The 26,313-nt window shown below is 44.8% G+C and overlaps 1 protein-coding gene across 1 annotated transcript in view; it reads left to right on the top strand.

The window, feature by feature from the left end:
• Positions 1–26,313, top strand: part of Phlpp (PH domain leucine-rich repeat protein phosphatase) — a 43,277-nt gene that overhangs the window by 14,047 nt on the left and 2,917 nt on the right. Inside the window, exons 6-16 of the mRNA XM_089592572.1 lie at positions 4,839–5,065; positions 7,033–7,179; positions 17,770–17,916; positions 18,116–18,251; positions 19,048–19,201; positions 19,286–19,346; positions 20,099–20,359; positions 20,839–21,072; positions 22,667–22,829; positions 24,484–24,812; positions 25,436–25,940. Coding sequence (XP_089448698.1) covers positions 4,839–5,065; positions 7,033–7,179; positions 17,770–17,916; positions 18,116–18,251; positions 19,048–19,201; positions 19,286–19,346; positions 20,099–20,359; positions 20,839–21,072; positions 22,667–22,829; positions 24,484–24,812; positions 25,436–25,940 — 2,364 coding nt within the window. The remainder of the gene's footprint in view (positions 1–4,838; positions 5,066–7,032; positions 7,180–17,769; positions 17,917–18,115; positions 18,252–19,047; positions 19,202–19,285; positions 19,347–20,098; positions 20,360–20,838; positions 21,073–22,666; positions 22,830–24,483; positions 24,813–25,435; positions 25,941–26,313) is intronic.

Raw genomic sequence — 26,313 nt, 5'->3', positions numbered from 1 at the left:
GAAGCTTCCCGTTCGTTGCGTCGCTCGACGGCTCCGACTTTATTTACGCTAGATACCATTATACGAGTTACGGTCGAGCCGTACACTAGAGGAAAGGAAAAACTCAAGGACCCTCTGTCTTCTTTTTTTTTTTTTCTTTTTTTTGTTCGAGCTACTCAACTGTTTTGTATGGAATAAAATTTCTAGGTTGAAAAGGAGGGGGGGGAGGTGGGTAGGAAAAAAAGGAGCATAATAATAATAATAATTTTTCACGCGCCACGGAAGCAATAACGAGAATGAATCACCGTCACGGGACAACGGTACACCAGCGCGTATAACGAGCGTCGGAGCGTATATTTATACATAGCATTAAAATTATATCGCGAAACCTTACGACGGCCAAATGAATTTCACGGCGGCGAGGATAGTCGAGTCAACTCGAAAATTGAATGGCCGTGCAAACGAGAGGGAAGCTATATATACGCGCTTCATAATACCGCGAGGGAAGATCTTGGAAATGATTATTCAAATTTGTCCCTCCTGGACGTATACGGCTTGGCCACCACCGTCTTTGAATCGTATACGTGTGCGGAAGCTCGTCGAAAAAAGAAAGGACGAGGGAGAGAGAGGAGCCTCCGAAAAGAGGGGGAACGTCTGCGCCTCGGTAACGACGCTTCCGTCCGGAAAATGGGAAGGAAGGCTCGCAAGGGAGAAAGAGAGCTCGTTATAAATCCGGACGAGGGCATCAAGAGGAATAGAAAGGGACAAAGGAAAATTAAGAAGCTCTCTCCGGTGGATCATACACTTTTTCCCTCTGCTGCAATTCTCCTCTTTTTTTTTTTGTTAATAATTCCGCGCTTTCGATCCGCGAAAGGAGTGTCTTTGATCGGACGGGCGCGCGACGGGAAAAGGGATATGCCTTTGAGCGGAATTTCGTTTCTCGTGTGTACCCCTGACAAGTGTTCCGTGTGCATATACCCGCTCGGGTATTGTTTCCCCTTCGCAGCGCACTGATGCTCTAGGATTGATACATGCGTGTACGCGGGGGCGTATGAATTATCTCGGCCTCTCGTCGCGACGCTGTACCTCCGTGTGACTATATTTGGACGTCTGTCTTTGGGATGGCATGGGCCGCTCTCTTGTCAAGGCAACTGCGCTGCGTGATGGATCGGACGAGGCTCGAGGGAGGATTAATTCCTTTGTTTCTTTCTTTTTTTTTTTTTGTTTTAGAATTTCAATGGTCAAAAGTAAATTGTCGGTTGCATAATGATTCCTTTCGATGAGCCGATTCGTAGTTCACCTATGCGTCGATTCAAAGTATAACGGTGATTGAAAAATCTCAATATCGACACGCGCATATGAAATGAAAAAAAATACAAATTCCGCTCTTCCTTGCCGCAATGAAAACGTGTGCGTATACATAACAGCCTCGACTTTCTCTTCCCCCTTTGTTCGCGATAAGCAGCAGGTCGACGAATTTCCCGTCTCTCGAGGGAAGGGAAGCTACGGAGCGAGAGTATGAAAAAAAAAAAAAAAAAAAAATTAGGATTTCCAATCGCGCGCATAATCGACACTCGAGAGAGAAAGACAATGGAGGCGAGGAGAGAGCAGAGCCGTAGATGGGGAGATAAGACGGGGAGAGCGACGACAAGGACGCTTGCTCGGTTCAGCCGTGATTTATCGTAGCGGTTGCGCGTCTGTATTATACGACTGAGCGCAAAATCTGGGTGGGCGATGCGAGGGAGGAGAGGAAAAATACACCTACGATCACATCGCGAAATCGTCATTTGTTTGTTCATCAAGGAATGTCTGACGCAAAATACGGTAGTACTACTGCAGGGCGTTTTTTTTTTTAATTCATCTCCCACCCGCGTACTTGCTCCTCCTCCGGATGTCGCCCTACACACGTTAGAATGCGCGGCACTTGGTGTGTATATTGGCGTTGTCTTTCAAATAAAAGGCGTAGCTCTACCCCTAAGGAGAAAAAAAACAAACAAAGCAAATGAGGAAGAGTCGTCTCGCCTGCCACTCGCTTGCACCCTATACATACCTCGTTTTAAACAGTACATGTACAAATACACGGAGAGTGCTGTATATACATTATCTCTCGTCTCTCGTTGCCTTAGCTGTTTTTATATTCTTCTTTTTTTTTTTTTTATTTTTTTTTTTTATTTGTTCTCGTCGAGAGATACGCGTCGAGCACTTAAAGTGATGAACGTTCCGTTACAGATTCTTCCCAGCTTGATTTTCCTTTTTTTTTTTTTTTTTTTTTTTTTTTTTCCTCCCCGAGAAGAACAGAGGAGAAACGAGATTGCGCTTTGACGCGTCAGTCTCGGGGCAAACAACGAAATAGAAATTACATTTGCAATTGAACCGAGAGAGCGCCCCGAGCTCTTCACTCAACGACCCCCTGCTCGGGCATGATTTTCGGGAGGACTAGAAAAGATTCGATCGCGCTGCAGAGACGTTGGCGTGCATAATAAACGTCAAATCGGCCCCGATGTACACACTCGGACGAGCGCGAAGGCACTCGGACGGATTAAAAAAGTTTGGCATGACGTATATATATATATATATATACAGGTACACACCCCCAAAGGAGGAGGACAGTGGTATATCTCCCCTCGCGATCTTTGCCTCTCGCTCGACCGAGCGCCACTGGCGTATGGTATATACTTACATACATAGCCCCTCCGTCGTCCTTATCGCCTTTCAAGGAGGCGCGGCGTCGGCAACAGTAGCACCGTCATCATCATCGCAGTTATTTTACGATACGGCTCTCCTTCTGGGTGAAAAAGAAAGTTGGGCGGCAAAAAAAAATAGAGAGAGAAAGAGAGTGTTGGCACACTCAACTAGATTGCGTGTCATGTGGATGGCCTCTCTCTCTCTCTCTCTCTCTGATTAAATTTGTATAAAAAGGAGGGGGTGGGCACACCTATTCGCGCCCGCTCTAATTACTTATCCCGTTTTAATGAATCGCTGCTCCAACGGCTACACAGGATAACCGGCAAGTGCCACGTGTAATGACTGTGTACATTCGCGTGTTGGATCGAGTATAGAAGAGACGATGAAAGTCCGAGTGTGGCGAGTTTGATTATCTCACCGGCGAGTGGGGGTGGGAGGAAAAAGGAAAATGGTGCAAGCAGGATTGAGGCTGCTGGCGATTGCCGAGGAGATGAGGGACAGCAGTAGCGAGGACGAGGGGCTGTCGGCTGCCGACAAGAGGCTCCAGAGGATGGATACCGACTCGCTGGAGGATGAGGTGGGGGCCCTTTGTCCGCTCGCCCTTTTGCCTTTAATGAATGGACAGCGTAGAGCAGCAGTTGTCGGGGATCGAGGGACCTTCGTTGCGCGCTCGCTCGTTCCGCCAGAGGCTGCTGCTGCGCTTTTCATTTATTTAACGCCGAGCTCTTCTCTTTTCCCTTCCGTACCTTGTTGTTATTTTTTTTTTTTTTTCCCCTCATTCTGCTTTACTTTCTTTCTTCGCGTTTTCCCCGTCGCAGCCAGATTCCTCAGAATATCATCGCTAAATTGACAAATAAACTCCTTGATGCGGACGCGACGCATATTTCATCATCATAATATACTCTCTGCATCTTATCATTTTCCTTCTTTTTTTATAAGCTGCAATTAAAATGTACGCTTCCTTTCCTTTCTGTTTCTTCCGTTATGTCATGTATCAGTTCAAATTTTAACCTCAACTACTAAATAATAATAATAATTATAATAATAAATAAAGAAAATTATAAATCGCTAGTTTTATTCTGGCTCACAACTATGTGCCTAAATTGCACATTTAAATATGTATTATAATCTATGAATAGCATTAAAACTCTAATTGGTTATTGAGCTTTAAATAATATTGTAGAAACGTAATGTACTCTATGAGGTACGTACATTCAATTTTGAGAAGTAGTTATTTAATTGTTATGTGAAAATTCTGAAAAATAACTCGATTAATAAAACACGCGTAGGTGCCCACAAAAAAAAAAAAAAAAGAAAACAGTTTGAAATCGTAGTATTAATTTTTTACCGTTTTGCGTCAGTGTGTACCTGTAGACACATGGATTACTTTATAAGACCTTGTACCTAGTTTTCAACGCGCGGCAGATTACCCCACTTGAATCCAATTACAAGCCCGTCCCTCTTCCTATACCGTCCACAGACACTTTGCAACTATGATAAACAAAACACAAGAACACGTGGTAAACGCCACCCACTTGTAAACAAAATAGTATACATTCAGTAATTAAATTACAGTTTGCCATTATATCTCGCCACGTGCAGGTGTGCGCGGTCCGTTTTTGCTCGTAACCCTGCAATTTTCAACAGCCGGCAACTATAAGTACAACACGCGGGAGAGAGAGAGAGAGAGAGAGAGTTTGCAGAATTATTTAGCGTGTTTACGAGGCAATAATGGGAAAAGCCAGTCGACACTGTGTACATTTTCTCCCTTCCCCTGTACCCACGCGCGCTTTTCCCTGCATGGCCGAGACCGCGCGCGAAATGTTTTCCCAAATAACACGGCCCGTCCGACCCGACTCGACCATTTTCTACTTGTTCAACTCTCGCCTGTACCACTTGTACAAAAAGGCCTTTTATTTCCCGAGAGCTCGTTAAAGTAGCCAAACACATCCACGACTCTTCTCCCGGACCAGCTCTAATCTCCCTCCGACACAGCGGGCAACACTCCCGAAGAAATAAAAAACGCGAACAACGAGCTCTTCGGGGGGGTGGGGGGCACGTGTGTCCAAACAAGCGGGCTCATCGCCCCCAAAAAGTGTCCACAAATAAGACACAGCTGCGGGGGAAAGGGAAATAAGGAATGGTCTTATTGACTCGCTTGTGTTTCGTTGCAGGCGTGCCGGGCGTCTTTGGCCACGTCGGAGGAGGAGGAGGAGGAGGACGATGGTCAACAGCAGAAGGAGGGAGCCGTGGCGGCCGGCAGGGTCAACAAGTTGGACATGAGCGGGAGCGGAGTGGCGAGGCTGCCGGAGGCCGCGCGAGCCTTCCACGGAGTCCGGGAATTCTTTCTGGGTCACAACCAATTGGCCCAACTCGACAGCAATCTCAAGCTGCTGCACAGGTACTTATACATTATATACCTGCAGTATACGTCTACCCACTCGACCATCTCCACAATTACGTATCTGTGTGTGTATACGAGTTCATCCACACACACACACACACGGCCCGGCTCGGGGTAACTTCATCGCGCCGGGTGTATGGAACTTTGGCCCGAGGCTCCATTAGCCCCTGCAGCAGACACCAGAGCTGGCGGCTCGGATTTTCACGGACTCTTGGCGCGCCGATTGAATTTCTCCCGCTCGCCGCAGCTGCTGGGGTTTATTAGTCGGGGGGGGGGGGGTTGCGCTTTTGTATCAACTTTCTCGCCACCCCCCAACCCCCTGTTTGGCTAAAATTCGCGTTTTATGATACAACAATCCCCCTGGCCTTGGTGTACACCTGCCCCCGGTGCAAGAAGCAAATAAGTTATTCCATTAAAAGTTGGGCGTGCGTGGAATTAAAAGGCAGTCTGTTTGTTGTTGTTCTTGCACCTTATGTTCCTGGAAGAATTACATTTTGTGAGCATCACGAGGTACATGTAATTGGATGCCCATCCTTTTTTTATATGGTGTTGTGCATTTTTTAATGAAAATCTCACGCTTCCAAACAGGGGTGAAGTTTTTTCTTGTCGCGATCCTCGTGTAATATTACTTGTAAATGGAAAAGAGGCACGGCTAATAAAAATAAAAAAAGAGAGAGGGAGCATTTTTATGGAGAGCGTTTTGGAATAACAATCATGCTCTGTTTTAATATACTCGTCGGTCGGCAAAAAATAAAAGGGGGTACGGTCCGAGGGAATTTGAATTTCAAAGCAGCGGACAGACGCAAAATCGCATCAAAAACAATTAAAATGCAATAAAAGTAAAATTTAATTTTCAGCTCATCCGCCTCGGATCGTTTTTACTTTCGAAAAATAGGTCAATTAAAAAACGGGCGCTAAATCGTCATACGGACGACGGGGGCGACACACACACACGCGGGCGCATCCCCGTTTCTCATTACTCGAAAATGCAAACGAGAGAAGCTGCGCGTGTTCTGCTGCTGCTGCCAACTCTGCACAACCCATATTACATTTATATATACCTATACCCCCCCGCCCTTCTCCCCACGTAGTTAGCTCTCGTGTACATATACATTATCCGGTGCTATTGTTGTTGCATGACAACGCTTGTAAAAGCTAGTTTCGCGCAAATATAATAATATATTCAAACGCGGGTCCTGCTAATTCCCGTACAAGCAGCGTCAACAGCGGCATTCATTGCCATCGTACGCCTCATATACATATATTTATGCTCTCGAAAACAAAAACACACAATGAATTGTCTCCCTCGTGCGATCGTCCACCCCCTCCCCACCTGGTTCTAAAACGCATACACCCGCGATACGGCGCTTCTCGCAATGAAAAACTCAATGGGGGGTGGAAGAGCAGAAAGGATGAAACGACACAAAAGGGGCCGGCGTCGTGTTTCGGGTCATCCGCGAAGAAGAAGCCGTTAATCTGGCCTCTATAGCGCTGCCGGGGCTTTGTCACCCAACTCGCGTGTTATATATTCCATACAACCTACTCCCCCCCCCCATTTCTTCTTTTTCCCAACTTAACTACCAGCTTTTTCCTCCTTCGCTATATATACATGTGCGTGGGGCTAAAACTTTCGTGCGTATAGGTATATGTATAAATGTGATGTATCGTACGCCACGCGCACAACAACGAGACCCGTCACCATAAATCCTCTTCACTCTCCTCTGATTTATCGCCCCCCCATTAATTGCGCACGTGTGTACTCATACATACATGACTGTTGCACCTCTCGCGTGCCTTCCACCCCCCCCTCTTTTTTTTCTTTTCCTCCAGCCCTGCACCCATTTTTTTTGCGCTTTTTCCGCCGAGTAAGTGTTTTATATTATACATGTGCTCGTTGTTTCTTTTCACGCCGCAACTCTCGCCCCGAATGGACGTCGACGAACGAAACAAACGAAAAAAAAAAGCTTCCCCGAGCTTCGGGAGCTGCACTTGGAGAACAACCGACTGACGGAGATACCCAGGGAGCTGCTGTCCCTCGGGAGGCTGACCTTCCTCGACCTCTCGGACAACGGAATACACCGGATTCCAGCCGGCATCGCCTCGCTGACCAGGTAATCAATATATATGTACACTCGCGGCTGTTTGCGAATAATCGCGCCCAATCCCGGTGTATAAGGTAATGAACCAGGGCGCGCGGCAACTCCCGGGCGAAAGTTGTCGGAGCTCTCGGCAACGTCTCGTGTACAACGGGAATGAAAGAGGAAAAATCCGAGGACGGCGCCAAAGTTCGAGCGCCCACCTCGAGGAGATCTTAATTCGCGTGCAACTTTGCTAGAGTGGAAACTCGAAAAGAGGGGAGAAATCGGGTGTATATATCATACCTACCCCGGAGAGAGTAAAAAGCGCGTCGGGTCTAACTTTTGCGCGCGTACATTGTTCGCGCCGAGTGTGTCTCGTCGGAGGAACAATTTTCTTTCTTTCCTTTGCTCTCGTCAAATACACCGATAATCTGTCGGAGGCTCTCGGCTAATGAAAATTCGACCGTCGGCCCTTCCTCTACGCGACTTGTACAACCAACCCCTGGCGCCGTGTAATTAGAAACGCTTCTCCCCACCCCCTTCTCCTTGAAGATTCGACTCCCTTTAGTTTCCCGCGGCGCTTTTTTTTTTTGCTCTTCACGGGAATAACTTGGTTGCAAATGATTAAAGTTCCCCGAGTCTGACAAATATGTACAGCTGCATAATCGGGGAAAAGACTTATGGGCGAAATAAAGTATACGTCTCCCGACAACCCTGGATTAAGAGGGCTACCAAGTTCCGGTGCAAACTGACGTTTCCCATTGTATTTTGGGCCGACTCGGATATATTATGTTGAAAAAAAAAATACACACGTATGTCTCGTCTTCGTCATTATCGTTATCCATTAGTTTTTACAAAATCTCTGGCCGTATTTGTTTAAACGGGGTTGGTCAGAGTGGTTTGAGGGCTGGGGTATGTTAATGTATTTTTTGCAATTATTCTTGTTCATTCCACATGCAAAGTTGGATGTTCCGTTTCATTTGGACTGTATAGGTATTCCGAAATAAATATACGCACGTTGTACGTACAAGGCTGTTGTAACCCCCGTTGCACACATTGTCGGATCTGCGAAAACTTAATTACGAAATTATTAATAACGCGTTAACGCACACAGCGAGCTTTATTTACGCAACGCTGAGTACTAATGTTTAATTAACGATAATTTATATACCCTCCCGAGCTTGTGCCGGCGCTTTTGCGTATACAATAATACACTATAACTATACTACTACTGTGTACACTCGAGCGGTGCTCCCGGGGCCGTGGGGTGTATTTATACCATAGCTCGTAATAATATTGTATATACGCATCAGGGCCAGCTGCGCGTGTGCCGTATACATCATATAAACGTATTGGCCACGTTGAGTTTCGGCAAAAAATAAGCACGATGATTGCGCCCAGCATCCTGCTGTATACGTATATGTATACATTTGTAATCGAATGCTCGAAAAATGCGTGGGTGAAAAAATGAATTGGTTGAAACTTTATGAGTAACTGGTTTTTTACCGATTATCCTGTGAATCTCGTTCGGGTAGGATAAGTGACTGGTGCAGTAAAGAAAATCGGCGAAACAAGCAGCGACTGGATTTCTCTGTGAAATTCACAAAGACCACCGCACGATTTGTAATCCGTTGGGCGAAAATAACGCGCGCGTCGATCATTTTTTGCGGTCGAGTCCCTTCGCGGATCACAGCCGTCAGCCATTATATTATACACCCGCCGCTATCTCGGTCCCTCCTCCCCCCCCCCCAACCACCGTCTTCTCATCTTTCCGACGCGGGTGTAAAAAAATTTGACGTATGTCCGCAATATTTCAGCTGCGCGGATATTACGTGTGGTACACGGTGTATATACGTGCGCCTCCGAGCGCGAGATCGAGCCACCACCATGACGAGCGTACTGTGTGAAAAGTAAAAAAAAAACAAAAAAAAAACAAAAAAAACGTAGACTACAGTGATGCTCATACATACACGTTGCAATAGAGAATCAGCTATACGAACTGAGAGGGATACAAAACAAACAAACAAACGTGGATCCTGTCCGATGAACGACTAACGTATATATATACCTTATATCTTTGACCACCGCGGTCGTCAAAGAGCGAACCCCCTCCTCCCGTTGTTACCGCGCGCCTCATTGATTGCTGACAATATAAAGTGTGCCCTTTTTTTTTTCTTTTTCTTTTTCTTTGCATTGGTACCCGTCAATGTTGTGTCGTACTGTGTACGTATTGTATATGCATGTGCGTGGGATGTTATGTATACATTATACGTTTGATGCAACAAAGCTATACAATCGTTACAATACAAAGGTATAAGTTGTGCGATGCCCATGTGACTGGGTACCACATGTATCTATTTACACGCATGCATTTATACCTTTTCTCGTATACAATGCGTCATGTTTACATTCGAGGTACCGATGGTACAGATATTGTACGTATATATCTACTACCCTTGTCTCTCCCCCTCCCCCCACCCCCATTTAATCGATGAATCAACTGACATATAAATATATCTGCGCATTAACCACCCGCGTGAAACAAATAGGTGTGCTCGTCCCTGCGCAACAAACAAATAGGATGCAGGTGCCGAGAAATCGGTGCGTATGGGTATATATACCTGTCCGTGCATCGGATAAGCAGCACTTGTCACGCGCGCGCGTGTGTGTATAATGTATAGAGGCAGTAATGTACACACCTGCTGGTGTTATACTTGTACGCCCTGTATATACGTACGAGAAAAGCAAATCCCTTGAGCTACGCCATCGATATCGTCGGACTGTACCGGTATAGGAGGTACCTGGATGGATGTTGGGTTCATTTATATATACACGTGGACCACTGGGATAGTACATCAGCTAGCGATTCCTCCAATGCTGTGTAGCTCTTCCTCCGTGTATATATATATATGCGCACCGTCATAGTTACCTATATTTTAGGCACGGGTTGGAATCTCTGAAAAATCAAAGGATCGACATGGAAAACGTATCTAAATTCCATTGTCTTGCAAACCGAAAAGTTCCGTTGCCTTTGACTTGGCCTATATGTACCCAATCTCGTTTTTACACTGCGGGTGTACAAATTCCTTGATTAACATTTAATTTCGTGAAAATTGCGGTTCTCGCTTTTATTTCGGTTGTAATTCAACTGATGAGAGATAAATAGCCAAAGCTTGAAAGAGCAAATAGAATAAAGCGAGAGACATTTTTTTGTTACATTTGGAAATTGACAAACAACTTTAAAATGAACCACTTGTTGTTTTAACGCAACGAGTCAACACCGGCGTGCCATATACACGTACCTATGTAGATACGTGCTTTTCTCCCAAAAATTTTCAGAGATCCTGACGTATATAATAAGTTCGAGCACTTGTCGCTTCTTCCATCCCATCGTCTCCTGAGCCACCCTCTCGGCGATTTGTCTCTCCACCGACTTACATAATACACGTGTATGCGCGTATACACCCCCCTCACCTATACATATGTATAACGTGTGTGCGCGAGACTGCGCTTAGTATATACACATGGCCGTCTTACCCACCTGTTATCCCTATATATACACCCTCGCGTGTTGGTCCAAGGGAGCTCCACTGCAGGCGCACACCTGCGCTTCGGACATTGCAATTCCGCTCCAGTCTCCCCGCCTATTCATCTCTCTCCCTCGCCACCCTCCCAACATCTCATTTATCCCTTTAACTATACGTGCGTGTATAACAACCCGATCCACCCTTGCGCGTCTCGTCGAGCTTTCGCGGTGTATGTAATTCTAACAATCGTTTCCGTGCCCATTGTATAACGCTATAGTATAGACTTTGTATGTATAATGTATTGCACGAGTCTTGGAAATAAGAGACAAGATCGAGCAGTCCGAGTTTGTCAAGTGCCACTATCATTATATATACGCAATGTAATGATAGTGGGTTCTCTGCGCTCTGCTAAATTAACCTATGATATACCTTTTCGCATCCGCGCGATGTATATTTTTTGTATCATAGGTACGGCTGACTTGGGCGCTACTTTTATTTTCCTCGCACTTTCCTCTACTATATATAATACATGGCACCCCTTGTGCGCAGTGTATATTATTATATGTATATCCTATATAGCGTTGAACGGGTAATTTTCGAGCTTGGTAATTTTATTGGAGTTTATGGGAAGGAAAAGAGACTAGTAGGCAAGGAGAAAAGTGCGCATACGTGTGCAGGTATCTATGTATATAGGTACGCGCGTGCACTTTATCGGTTTTTATACATAATATGCTTCTTCGGTGGTGTTGAAATTCGGGGGAGGTGGGAATATTGAAGCAGAGCCCTTTTCATTTTCAGAGCCACTAGCCGTGAGTTTATTACCAGAGGATCGGGAGAAGCGAGATATTTTCCATCCATTTTTTTTTTTTTTTTTTTTTTTTTTTTACCTTCCCTTTTTCTGCTGCAGAAACGCGAAATTCGTCGCTATCGAATGTGCAAGACCGGACAACTGGCCTGGAAGGATCGTATTTTTTATTTCATTGAATAACTAACGAGCGCAGTTTTGCGCACCCGCCGGTGAAAAGCGCGCCCTATGTACCACGGATACGGAAGTTTTAAGCGCCCTTTCGTTGAATAATTTTTTTAATTTTTTACCCTCAACTTTTTATCGAATTCACTTACGAATATTAACCGTGCGTAATTGAAATTCTCGTTTTTTGCTACTAAAAAGCTTTTCGTATGCGGTACGTGTATGGGTGCGTTTAGAAGGGCCCTTCACAGGTATCTGCCAAAAATTTAATTACCTTCAAACCGAAGTTTCAATGAAATTTCAATTTAATTTGAAAATATCAGTGAATTTCAAACGTGTATCAAAAGCGCTACAAACACTTGTATGTGTTTTGATACGTGGGGGTTGTTGAGTTCCCAGAACTTTCCGGGTATCGTGTATTTATGGAGTTTCGAGCAATTTTACATTAGTAATGAAAACGTTCATTTGATACGTGCGTGCAATTTTAATGTCCGTACTTTGTGTACAAACTTAAATTCCCTCCATTCGGGGTATATGCATACTTTGGCACGGTCTAACAGTGAATGTTGTGAATTTATATTTCAGTTACAACTTTAGAGCTTAATCTCGTTCCTGTCAATCACCATAAATCAATAGAATTCGTGATTGATCAGCGCAGTAAAATAAAGTATGGAAAATCTGCTGGTTTCAAGGCTTTTCATAGAAACTCCAGAAATAGGAGAAAACAAAAACACTACGTTATAGTAATTAAATTTTTCTCTTCACACGGTATATTAATTTAATATAATTTGCGCAAAAGCGTCGATTTCTCAAGATTTCAAGTTTTAAAACAATCAACTTCTTCGCATCTGTATAGCTGATAAAATTTTATTTGAAAATTCTTCCGATTAATTAAAAGCGAACGTTTGATGAAACATTATTTGAAAATAATAATTGGCATGTACTTTATTTTGATGAAAATTTTAATGTAATGAAACAACATCTGTATACACTTTCATAGCTGAAATGACGCACTCCGGTTCCTCGTGTGCGATACGTATAGTTCCAAGGACTTTCACACTTTCCGCGGACTAACCAAGTAAACAATTTAAAATCAAATAACGTATCTCGAGATTAACGTCGGCAACCAAATTAGAGCTTTTTTTTTTTTTTTTTTTTTTCATCACCGTACAATTCACCGTTAGATTTTTAATGATAATTCCAACTTTTTCGCCGGCCCGTAGCACCGAGACCCACACATATATACACTCAAGTAAACCTCGCAACGAAAACTACAATAATGAATTAAAAAAGTTTAACGCATCGAAATTCGTTAAAACACACGAGCTCATCAATATATACAGCTCCTCCCCGCAGCCTCCTCGTGCCAACTTTTACCTGCACGTTAACGTATATATATACATCAGCAAGTGAAACTCCACGCATACGAGCAAACGAAGAGATACATCGTTGCAATTATTAAGTGAGAATTCGCGGTGTAGCAAAGTTATTGCAGCCCACCAGCTATAATAATTAAACGCTCAGTAATCATCTTTCTTTCCTTTTTTTTTTTTTTTTTTTTTTTTTCCTCATTGCGATATCATACGTGCACGTATTCGTATATTTATGATAATGCAACTTCCGCGTAACGCGTTTTCATATCCTTTCGATTTCACTGTGCATTTGCAAATATACATATAAACATACACCAGCGTGATTGTACACAACACAGTCGTTCGGACACAATATCGGCTCGCTCGAGCGCATCCGAAACGCATATACATATATCTCGATGAATTTTCGCGACTCGTGCGTTTTATTATACTTTCACGTACGCGCGTATGTTTATCGATGAAACAAAAGACACGGGTAGTAGGTATAATATACACCTGTACACTCGATAAAATTTGTAAATGACGAAATAGATAAATTTACCCGACTCCATTGCGGAACAAAGAAACAATAAGCGTCCGCGGCCGCGCATTAAGAAACACATCAACTACACAACGCGTTGGCGTAAATAAATATGTATACCATCCGAAAATCAAACAGTAACTACCTACTGGGCGTATATACATATATAATATGTGTACGCAACAGGACTCTTCCTTCCGTCCCTCCTTTGCTCCTATCGTATCCTTTCCATCTCACGTATAGATCGCACTGGTCCTACCCTGTGTATATACTACGCTCGCAAGAACAAAAAGAAATGGAATTAATTAAGGAAAACAACAAATAGTCCCAAAATCGCTTTTTCTTCTTTCTCTTGCGTATAGATGTACACATTACCTGTATATCTTTTTTTTTATCCTTTCCATGTATACGTGCGTGTACGTGGTACACACGGACAGGAAAGTGTTCGCAAAGAGCCGCGTTTTACCGAGCGAATCGTTGTGTCCAAGTCAAGCAGGAGAAGGTTGTTGGCATGGTAGGGGCGAGTATACTTACACGCAGACGGACGGACAGGAGCATTACGCAAGTTTGAACAAAAAAAAAAAAAAAAAAAAAAAAAAGAAAAGAAAAAAATTAAACGTGCGTGTGCGCGAGTGTGCTTTCCAAGGTGTACCGAAGATGGAGATAGAGATGAGCAAAGAGGAACTACGCTCCGAGTCCGATATCCTCAGGCCTGCCTACTGTACACCAGTATACTGCTGCCACACAACGTTGTAATTGTTGGCGTAGCTGTGGTGGTCGTAGCAGGAGGTAAAAGTGGAGGTGGAGGCATTGTAAACGAATAAAGTGAAAAGAGAGAGGATATCTGCCCTTAGTATCCCCGCGCGCTTAGTAGTATGGTGCAGTGTTACAGCCAGACACACACACACTCTCTATCTCGAAAGGAAATTCTCGTTGGTATGTCTTATACGGTACGAGATATATATCTCTAGTTGCGTGCATCGATTGTGAGTGTCCGTACATAATATACGGCGTTGTACAAACACATATGTTTAATGAATCGGGGCGCGAGAGGGAGAAAAGAGCCGTCGACCGCGTCGTTATAACAATCAAATAACACTTACTGCACGCGCGAAAATTAAAAAAAAAAAAAAAAAAAAAGGAGCGAAATCGGGGGCGAATCGAGTTGTTTTGTTTTGTTTTAACTTAACGAGATTTGTAATTAAATCTGTCCACCTGCACGTGAACGATAAAAGTGGGAAGGGGGAAGCGAAAAACCTTCGATTTTAACGAGCTCGCGTGTGGTATACTCACCGCGTATGAACTTTTCGTGTTAATTGAAGAACGATAATGGGGAGAGGAAAAAAAAAAGGAAAAAAAGAGGATGACACTCGAGGCAGAGCGATAATGGAAATTGCTATTTCGACGCGGTGTATAGGATTCGCGAGGTAATTCGATCGAAAAACAAAAATACGCGAAAAACAGAAACGCGCGCGCGTATACACCAGAAACTGTCGCGTGCTCCAACAAACGCGAGTTGGGACATCCTGCACGGCATGGTGTAAATGATTTCACTTTAAATTTAAACTGCCTGGTCGTCGTGAGGTGGGAGGGCGTGAAAATGCAAAAAATATAAACGGATACACCGAGAGTCGCGGTCGCTCGTGAAATCGCAAATTTTCGCATTTGCACGCATATAATATACGCATCCTCACTCGTTCCCTGATGACGAGCTAAAAAATATAAAAACAAGGAGCGCAATTTACGCGTGTGGGGGTACATGTTATGTATCATATAAATATACATTTGTATAATTATGTACCTACAATAGTACAACGTCATTGTATTCTCTAGATTTCACCGTATATAAGGGATATGATACAACATTGAAAAATCCACTTGGCAAGCACGTACATGCAGATAAACCCAAGTGCATGAAGTGTAAGAGCAAAGACTCCTGGGTGTGAAATTTCATATAGGTAGGTACCCACAAGAGGAGCGTCACGTACTTGCAATATCCATCGCAATATACCTTCAACTTTGGAAGCTATAGGTATTACCTATACACCATGAGTATATAGGTATAACTTTGACGTTTACACCTGTTATATTATATACCTAGAGGTAAAACATAGTATAAGGCGCACAGGTGTACGAAGGTATAGTCGTGAGGAGGAGGGTAGCCGCGACTTGACACGCTTCCCGCAGCCCTGCGTGTATGTATAGGTTCGGTTTTCCTCCTCGGAGGCGTATACCTATCGGTGCAGGTACACATACGCGTGTATATAGGTATACAATGCAACGCAGGGCAATTCGGTTTCATCGTTCTGTTACAAATAATCAGGGAGTCTCAGAAAACTCCTGGCGCAGTATTCACCTGTAGCAGGTAGGTGTGTATGTATAAGGTACACGGGGATGCATGCATCCTTGCCCATGCCCCCTTGCCCCCCTACGACTTCGACTTCCGTCTGTATAATATATATATATCATAGACTCGTTCGTTCTCCTGGCCTGGTGCCTCGTACACGCTCTCTCTGTTCTTTCTTTCGCTTGGCGCGTCCACGGGTATATAAGTATACGCAAGTGGCTACTATGGTCCTTCGCTCCCCTCCCTCTTCGCTCCGCTGGCAGGTCCGCCGCGCAGTAGTAGCGCCCGGGGCCCGTCAGACGCGCTCCGCATCGCGCCTATCGCGCTGCCTCTGTCCTTCTCCGATCGCGCGGAGATCTACCCGATTTTTTTTTTTTTCTCTCTTCCCCTTCGGTGTGCCCTATACGTGTGTGTGCAAGGATTCGTCCTTATACCAGGCAGAAGTGAGTGATCCGCGAAGGAAGACAAGTGCCGCGGACAAGTTCGAGGTGGTGAAGCATTCGTGTGTACCCTTTCTTCGCCATCACCTGTGTCCGTTTGTCGCGTCTCACTTTTATCAGCCATCCTTCGACAAGGGCGAATCGGTAATCACACTTGCTTTTTTTCTCCCCTTAGTGCAGCGCGTTACATTATATCTATGTATGTTGAGATTTTACAAGACCGATGCTTCTTAAATCTGCTGGAGTGTCGTAACGCGATGAATAAAAAAAAAAAAAAATCTTACTTTTAAAAAGACCCCCGCCCCTTGTGCCTTTATACTCTTCTATCCGTACTGCCTCGTTATAACAGCGGCAATTAACCGAGCTTATACTGCCGGAACGTGTAATAAAAACTTACCTCCACCGCCCGGGAAATTACGAGGATTTTTCTTCGTTTAATATACGTATGAACTTTGTGAGAAAAAAAAAAAAAAAAAAAAAAAGAGACAAGTTACGTAATTAAATATAATAGTCAATTATTATTACGGTCGCGTTGTTATTACATATGTTTGAGGAAAATAGAAAAATCGGGGGGGGGGGCTCCTCCCGCTTTCTCTCCATGTATATGGTTATTATGGGCTGGTCAATTTTGTAACTTTCGTCGACTATACGTACACCGTAACTTCCTCAAGGGTGGGAGGGGGGGCAGCCGTACTTACTTACTTCGTTTTCACGTTGGTATATATATTTTGGATTGCGAAATTCCCGTGAAAACTTACCTCGCGGTCGCTGGCTTAATTAACCGCTCCCTCCCATAAAGATCCATCATCTTCGTTTTGCGCGGTCGAGGGAAAAGCGTTAATTAAGAACTTGAATAACAATCAGCCGCCATTTGAATCAATTATCCCGATTAACCGGCCTTTCCCCGCCAAACTCGACTAGCTCCCTTACTTTCTTTGCGTTGATTATATTGTATAATTATATACCTACCTCCCCCAGACTAAAACTCCTCGCCACGGCCATCAATCTCAATCCAAAGTGGCAAAAGCGTTTTCCCTCTTCCCCTCAAATCGGCTGTAAACGTTTGATTAATGCGACGCCGAACGATTTAATTCCGTATTCCTTTTTTTTTTTTTTTTTTTCTTCCTTTTTCACGTGATGCCCTCGATCACCTAATTCGTCTTCCAAGGGAAACTTTTTGCCACGTACGAGTCGCGCAGATACACCTAAATGAGCGCCATAATGGCCAAGTCAATAGTAATTTGCAGCCTTGCGCAAGTGAAAAAGAAAAGGATCATCCTCTTTACTGGCTGGCAGTAAAATAAAAGAGAGTCGAAAACAGATCCGCCCCCTCTCGAGTTTACTCGTTGGTCCAATAATAATGTTTCTCTCTTTAACTATTTTTTTTTTTTTTTTTTTTTTTTTTTTTTCACTTGTCCTCTTATTGGTCCACGTGCGACATTGCAGCCTGAGAGAGCTGATACTCGACCGAAATGACGTCAAAGAGCTGCCCGACGAGATCGTCGAGCTACGTCGATTGGAGCACCTCTCGTTGGTGGGCAACCTGATCGAGCTCCTGCCCGGCTTTCTCCTCGAGATGCGAGCCCTCGCCCTCGCCGTAAGTATACACAGTTACCCCCCCCCCCGTCCTCTGATCCTTATTTTTTTATTTTTTTTTTCTACCTCACTTTTATCGTTTATCAATTTGCCCATCCTTGCAGGACGTGCTCGGCGGTGGCGGTAGCAGTAGGCCCGACAACGTCAGCTCCCCCAGTACGAGCAAATTAGCCACATCGTCGTCCTCGTCGTTCTCGTCAACGTCCTCCTCCTCTTTTTCCGCTGCTGCTTCCACACCCGAGGAAAAAAGCAGTGTGCACAACAACGTCCTCAGCAAAGTCAATTTGCGAAATAACCAGCTCAAAGGAAACATCATTCTCGGCAACTACGGGGTATGTGTGTGTGTGTGTGTATCTCTGTCTCCTCTCTCGCTGCTTCCAGCACTTTTGGCAGGCCCAACCTGCTGACGCCACTTTTACAGATGCACTTCCTTTCTTGCTCTCCTCCAAAGGCAGATTTTTTACCATCGGGTTTGTTGTCTCGCTTTTACCGGGCCATTAATCAGGCACTTCCCTGTACCTATTTTTCAGAGAAAACGAAAAAAAAAAAAAAAAAAAAAAGTGAATCTCCATGCAAAGATAATACACGGCCATTTGAAAGTGTAATTTACCCCCATATACACAGCTAGACCGTATTTTGGATGGAAACAATTTCGTTTATCCTGCAGATGTATATATATACATTACTCGCTGCCTCACCATCGCATCGGGCTGATGGCTATCGACGCGAGCTCTCGGAAACTCACGGGTTCCGGAAAGATACAATAATTTGTGCCGATAAATCTTTCAAACGAAAATTTGCATGATTTGAGAAAAAAGAAAAAAAAAAGATCCCTCCGTTGCTTCACGCCTCTATAAATCCACGCGCAGAGGCACTCTCTCTTTTACACATCTACAGCAGAGTATAGTGCTGCGAGCTCGTAAATTTCCCGAAGAAAGAATATCTCAGCAGCAACGGCAGCGCGAAAAAGTCCTTCGGAGCGAAAAACTCTCCTCGATCGCATCCTCGCGAAGGAAACTAGCTTCATTTTTTTTTTTTTTTTTTTTTTTTTTCCGTACAAGCAATTATTTGTTCCCTTTTTTCTTTTCTCCCACATCATTGATGTACAATAACAACTCTCGATCGCAGAACGTCACGCACTTGGATCTCAGTGAGAACAACATCGAGACGCTCGACTTGAGCGCACTGCAGGAGCTGAGGAGCGTCAGGTGTGCGCGCAACCAACTCACCGAGCTGACCCTCTGCGGCCGGAGCCTCGTATCCCTCATTGCCGGCAACAACAGTAAGATACGCCACTTTCGCTTCATAAGATCGTTCATCCATGTTTTTTCTTTTTTTCTTTTACATTACTTTTCCCAATAAACAGAGCTGAAAGTATTGAGCGTTTCTCCCGTGCCGGTCAACCTCGAGCACCTGGACGTCTCTTAGTAAGTACAAAATGTATACTTTTTCACTAATTGGATGAAAGTCACGAGAGCTTCGCAATTATCATAATTTAAATTCAAATTCGGGTAAGTCCACTGAACACAATATGTCTCTGTTTCCAAGAGAAACATATTCTCGAGGTGCGTTATTAATATAAATTACCCTCCCCGCCGTTTCTTCAATTTAATATTCGATTTGAAAAAACAAACTCGGCCCTCTCAAAGGACTCTTTTCAATTTCGAGCGCTCAAAGGGACTTTTATGAGAATCCCTTCAATATAAAACGACGAGTTGAAACTTCATTTATTTCAAAGTGATATAAATCCCCCCCCCCCGCGAATAAAGATATTACAATTTCCTCGACTTGTCCGTAACAAAGAAAATTTATTCATCTCTGTACGTGGACTGTATAAATACGGCGTAGTGGGTGGGAAATGAGCTTCTCGTCTCAATGTCTAAGTCATCGGGAGGATTGAATTAATTGACTCTTTTGAACGAAACAACCGTGGTAACAAAAAGTGCATTGCGATTCCGTATTTGCTCTGGAGTTCAAGCACCTCGGGTGAAAAAAACTCGTCTTGCGCAACCTCGCGCTGTGGGTGGTATGTATATACATACACGTACACTTACTCTCGGATCCCATCTTCTTGGACCGCGCTCGGCAAAACCGTGTCGGTGGATTAACACCTCGAAACAGTGGAGGGAAGAAAAAACAAACCAGAGAAAGAGAATATAAAATGTGCGTGTGCCCGTAGCAATGAGCTGGACAGCCTGCCCGAGTGGACGCCCGAGTTGCCGGTGCTACGAGCGTTGTTCGCCTCGCACAACAAGCTGACCGCGCTGCCCGACCGACTCCTGTCCCAGCCCACGGCCTCGCGCCTCGAGGTCCTCCACTTGCCGCACAATCGGCTCCAGGCCCTGCCACCGCCTCGCAGGCAGCTCAGTCTCGTCCACCTCACGCTACAGGACAACGACCTCACCGCCCTACCCGCCAACTTTTTCGCCAACACCCTCAAGTAAGTATACACTCTCACGTGGATAACCACTCGAGGGAATTTAATTTTTGTTTGCTCGCGCGCGAAACAACGGGCGAAAATCAAATTGAAAACGTACACGCGCTGCTCGTGCATGTTTCTATTTTTATTTTTTTTTTCCTCCCCCCCCCCCCTGAGCGAAGCGCAGTGGGTGGAGTTTTGTCGAAAAAGAAAATTGCCCCCCCCCTGCTGTCAATAAAGTGTAGTTCCGGACGGCCGCTTATTTTCGCCCCGAGCCGGGAGAAAACTCGACCTCTCTCTCTCTCTTGCTTTGAAAAACAAATATTCATCACACGAGCAAGGAGAACAACGCCAAAACAGCGCTTCGTAAAAATTCCCTCGGAAACATCCCTCTTTTTTAACCCCCATCGATTTGCCTATATAAAGTGCAAAATATATCCTTCCTACTACATTTACTTGGCTTCGTGGTGCATAAGAAAATTCAAACACTGTTGTTGTAGGATGAAAGTGCTGAATCTGTCGAACAATCGATTGTCGGAGCTGCCCGGCGTTACCGTGGACGGTAATAACGTTAACGGCGGACAGAAGGCCCGCAACGAAGCCACCAGCTCGTTGGAGAAAATCTACCTCACAAGCAACTCCCTAACGAACACCGCCCTCGACGTTCTGGCAAAGTTCAGCGCGCTCAGGGTACTCCATCTCGCCTACAACGCCCTGGACACGCTGCCCGAGATGTAAGCATTCACGCGGTCTTCTCCGCTTTCCATCTGCTGCGGAATCTGTATACATATAACAATTATGCATTATAAGTAGTAACTGGAAGGAGCGGGAACTGAAATGTTAGGGGAACGCGGAGTGCGCTCATGAAAACAACAGCTGTACTATATAAGATTGGCTCGTCCGCTAAGGGATGATTTTGGGATGACTCGGCTTCGCAAACTTTAATACGTATATTATGCAGTAGTTTGGTGAAAATTGATTTTGCCTGCCTATGTCTTGTATATGCGTTCATAAATATGATGGAATCAAAGGAAAATCGCGTGGCACGTTGCCCAGATCGAGTAAACATTTTTTATTCCGCGGGGGTAAGTAGTCGTTTTCTCTTTTTTTTTTTTTTTTTTTTCTTCATGTGCCCTGATGTGGCACATACACCCGGTATTGTGACTCTCGAAAAAAGATTTGCGTATTCGGTGAAAATTACAGCTCGACTCGTTCACTTGCAACTCGGGGCGAATGTAATTGAATGATCCGCTTGAAAAGCCATTCGAAGCGAGCTTTAGTTTGAACTTTGGTGGTGTTGAAAATATACCGATGGATCGGGCTTAACGTCACAGACGATTTAATTTCGAGAATTCCGCATTGACTACATGAGTCAATCCACAAAAAATATCCCAAATTTGTCCCTCGTTAAAAAACACACACACACTTTTTTCACACCTTGACCGAAACTTTTTTGTATATATTTAGTATATTTACTCATACACGCACAATTATCGTGTTTTAAAATTTAAATCACACAACAAACTGAGCAGAGCTATAATTGTCCCTGAATGAGTAACATAATAAATAACACAAATAGTACAAGCATTGCCCGACAATGCAACATGATAGCCAAGCTCCGGAGCAAAAGGAATTAGGTGTATGCTGTGCGCATGTATTGTTCCGCGCATTTCAGGCTTCAGCTTATATTATAGGCACTGCAACAGTCAAAGAGATGAGAGAAGAAGAGACACAAGAGCGTCGCATTAACGGCAACAATGCACTCGTTTGGGGGGGGAGCTGTCCTTTATCCTTTCGCAAGCCTACACGTATAATATACTGTAAAGTATATATAGCTCAGGGCGCTGACGTAATAATATTACATTTCAAGCCGTGACATTTCTCTAACGTGTACAACGTTATATGCTCCGTTGCCGAAATGAATCGTTAGCGTACCCCCATATATTATGTGCGTGTACGACTGATAATATGTCTCGGGTGCATCTGGGCTTGATTAAAAAGCAAAGAGGATGCCCGTAGCGTTGCACAGACTTGCAAAAGAGTGAGCGAGATGAATTAAGGACAATGAATGTGCATCGCATTACGAACAGGAGACAGGGACACTCGGGAGTTCCGTGACAACTGTCGCGACGAGCACAAGTTAGTAGTGCAGTTGAGGGAGAGAGGAAGCAGATTCCTTATTTGTCGGACTAATTCTCCCCCCCTGTGTATTTTGCATTTGTAAGAGGGTCCCTTGAAATATTTAACGAACTCGAGGTCAGCCCTAAGCCCATGTTTTATTCATAATACCGATTCTATATATTTTTCTCTCTCTCTCTCTTGTCCCAGCTGCGTGGCCTCTTGGAAGGAGCTAGAGGAGCTCGTGCTGTCGGGCAACAAGCTCCAGTATCTCCCGGACAACGTGGCGAGCCTGGCGCACCTCAGGGTACTCAGGGTTCACTCGAACCGGCTGCTCCGGTGTCCCGCCTTCAACAGGACTCCCTCGCTCAAGGTAAAGTAGTTTTAACCCCCCCCCCCGTGTGTACATCATCTGCGCATATAGGCCCGTCGCGAATAAATTGAAATCGCGCCGCTCGAGTGAATATTTATGGCAGCCAAGCCGGGAATTCGGGCACGAATAATTAATTCCCTCCCCCGTCACGCCATGTCGGTTGCCGTTCTTCCCTCGGATTATACGTGTATACCGTGGAGACATCCGCTTTTGTTGGAGGAGCTTTCAGGTGTATACACGGACACCGACCCCTTTTTTTTTTTTTTTTTTTTTTTTTTGTTTTTTTTTTGTTTCGCAACGCGACACCTTTGCAAGAAAGGATCGTTAAAAAAAAGGCGGATAACAATGGCTTCTCTCGAGATGCTTTGCCGATCGTTACGCGACGAGAGTATCGACGATCTCAGCGTTGGTTCATGGTTTGGTAACATTTATGTGCAGTTGAAAAACTAAACTACCCTCGTGCCGTTCATTTGTTTTATTATTATTATATGCATTGCAAAGTATACACTGGGCCATTTTTATTACTTTTTCCGCGTAAGATAGGAATCGAGATTAGAGTCGCAAGCCTACAGTACACCTACAACTCTCTCTCTCTTGTAACCACTAGAGCCACGCGGACGGACGAAATGTCAATACGAAATTATTGAAATCGTGAGTTTCCGAATAAAATAAAATTTGTTCATAGATGCGCGTATTACGTTGCATGACGTTCCGACTGTTTGATGGATTGTTGTTTTTCCCCAAGCCCTTCGGTGATCCGAGCTTTTATCGTAAAAGCTCGGAAATGCTGTGTAAAAGGGAGTCGCGAGACGCTCGCGAGAAGCAGTGTATATGTATACATACCTACTCCGTGAATAAATGAAAAGTTGCAAAAAAAAAAAAAAAAAAAAAAAAAAGAGGAAGAAAGTCTACTCTTCGTTTCATCAGCTTTCTCGGTCGCGGTACACGGAGCAAGTTGATGCCTCCTCCTCCTTTTAATCTTCCGCGTGACCCACATACGTGGTACGCCGTGTGTGCCGGTGCGACTGTGTAATTAGTCACTGTCACTCGATAACTATGGGCAAGAAATTTTCATCAAACAACTTCCCCTCTGTTTCATCGATTGTTTTACCACAGCGAACTTTATTAAATGCCATTCACTTGCCGCGTTGCAATAAGGAAATGCATACACCAGTGTTACGCTGTCTCACCTACATGTTGGTTTTAACGGAAAATCCAAGGATCGCTTGCTACTTTTTTTTTTTTTTTTTTGTACCTCGCGTTTTGAAAATAAAAGTAAATTGGTACTTCAAAAATCCATCAGCTGTCAATGAAGTGACGATACGCCCGACGAGTACGTAGCCTTTTGATTTCGAAATACGATTTTCGAGCGAACTCAATAACAATTAACACCACACCCGCGGAGCCACTTTCAAGCTTCGGATCTGTTAAATCGGTATTCAATCGAATTTTCGCGCGTGAAATCGGGCGTTGGCTCGAAACTCGATATACCCATCCAAACTGTCACGCGTGTCGATCTTTGTAAAACTTTGACTTTGAATAATCGTGAATTCAACAGTTACATGGAAATTACAATGAAAAAAAAGTGAAAACGAAAGGTCTCTCGCCTGTTAACTTGAATCGATGCGAAAAAAAAGAAACCCTTAACACGCAGGTCCTCGATCTGGCGCACAACCACCTGGAGCACCTGAACCTCGACAGCCTGTTGTCGTCCCAGCTGCAGTTCCTCGACATATCCTGCAACTCACGGCTGCACGTGGACCCACGCCAGTTCCAGAGCTACCACAGCACTCGCCGGCCCGTCTCCCTGGTCGACGTCTCGGGCCAGAGCAAGTCGACCGTTTGCACGCCCGAGACCAGTGCAACCAGCAGCAACAACAGCTCACCATCGACTGGAGCGTCGGCTCGCAATGACTCGGTGGAGCTCAACCACCACCTGCCCTGGCGACTCGGGTTTTCCGAGACCACCGGCGTCCGTGAAAGGTTTGCCACCTTATTTTCATTGTTATCAGTAGGTTGTACCCTTGATAAAATTTCAAGGCAAGGCTACATTTATTCTATTTTATTTTTTTCCCCAATAGCTAATAAAACAGCCGGGCTCAATTTATTACTCGATCTTAATTGAATCGCCAGCTCGCTTTTGAGCACAGATACCTATACATATAACAACACGCATACACAGCCAGCAGCAGCTGCAACGGCTGCCGGGCGGCGTTCGCAATTAAAATGATCTACCCTTGCACGCTGAGAATAAAGTTTCGCAAACTTTTCCAGAGGGATCGAGCTGAAATTCGTGCTTATTTACATGTTGCGCGCTTACCCAAAACCGGTACAATGTTGTACGTATGTATACCTAAGGGCGCTTTTAATTTATCATTTTTGAAAATGAAAACGGTGCCGCCTAACGTATCTCGAATCGATGATCTCGTTTCCGATGCTTTTCATTCGATTTATAGGTTCTTTTTCTTGCGTCAGTGCCACAAGAAAAAACACTGAGAAATTCCTTGGCTATTCATTATTATGTTAATTTACGAATGGATAAAAATACTCTCGGTATACGGATGACCACGAAAGAGTGTAAAAGGTGTATTTAAAAAATGTCGCAGACTGCTGATCAGCCAGTTGCGCATGCCGGCGTTCTGCGGCACGGAGTGCCTGTTCGGGCTGTTCGACGGGTGCTCGAGCCAAGAGGCCCCGAGCTCGCTCCAGGAGATGATCCCTCGGCTTCTGTTGGACGAGTCCGCGGTCAAGGAGACGCGTAGCGAGTACCTGCGTTACACCTTGCTGTCGGCGCAGCGCGAGCTGAGGGAAAAGGGGCAAAAGTACGGGATCGACGCCGCCTTGGTGCACGTGACGAGGCTTGAACCCGAACAGTTGCTGGATGACGATGACGGTGGCGACAGGGGCCGTCCGAGGTACCTATTGACGGCGGCTACCTGCGGCGAGGCTAGGGCCGTTCTGTGTCGAGCCTCGGGGCCGCTGCAGCTCGCCAAGAGCACGAGGCTCGTCGGTCTGCCGAGGCTGCAGGCCGCCCTCGCTCAGGGACGCAAGGTCCACAGCGCGGCCCACGATCTCTTACCGATTGCTCTGCCCGAGCCCACCAGCGAGGAGGTGCGTGTACGATATTTACTCCTAATGGTGTGGTCCCTTTTTTTTTTTTTTTTTATTTTCAACTCTTTGACGGTTTCGAGGCGGTGGAAGCGTTTCTCTGGTGCCGTGTATCGATCACAGTGGTCCAATACAATATTCAACAGCCAGAGAAAAAGTTGAGCTTTTTGAAAAGTTTCTCCCAATTTGTTTCAAAAAAAGTTGAAAAAATAAAAATAAAAAAAAGGACCGAATAAAGTTTTGATTACATCAGCGTCACTTATCTCAATGCCGCTGGAGTGGATGTTTTACCCGTGATAAACGCCGTCACGTCAACGACCGAGCGCAAAGAGCAATTTTTCAAAAAAATATGTGCACGCGCGCGCGATACTGACGT

This window comes from Copidosoma floridanum, unplaced genomic scaffold (assembly GCF_036245765.1).
Source record: "Copidosoma floridanum isolate Cflo_tuat_1 unplaced genomic scaffold, Cflo_Japanese_pri ptg000019l, whole genome shotgun sequence".
In the NCBI taxonomy this organism is placed as follows: domain Eukaryota; kingdom Metazoa; phylum Arthropoda; class Insecta; order Hymenoptera; family Encyrtidae; genus Copidosoma; species Copidosoma floridanum.
Note: the sequence above shows the minus strand (reverse complement) of the source record. Positions and strands in the feature narration are given on the sequence as shown.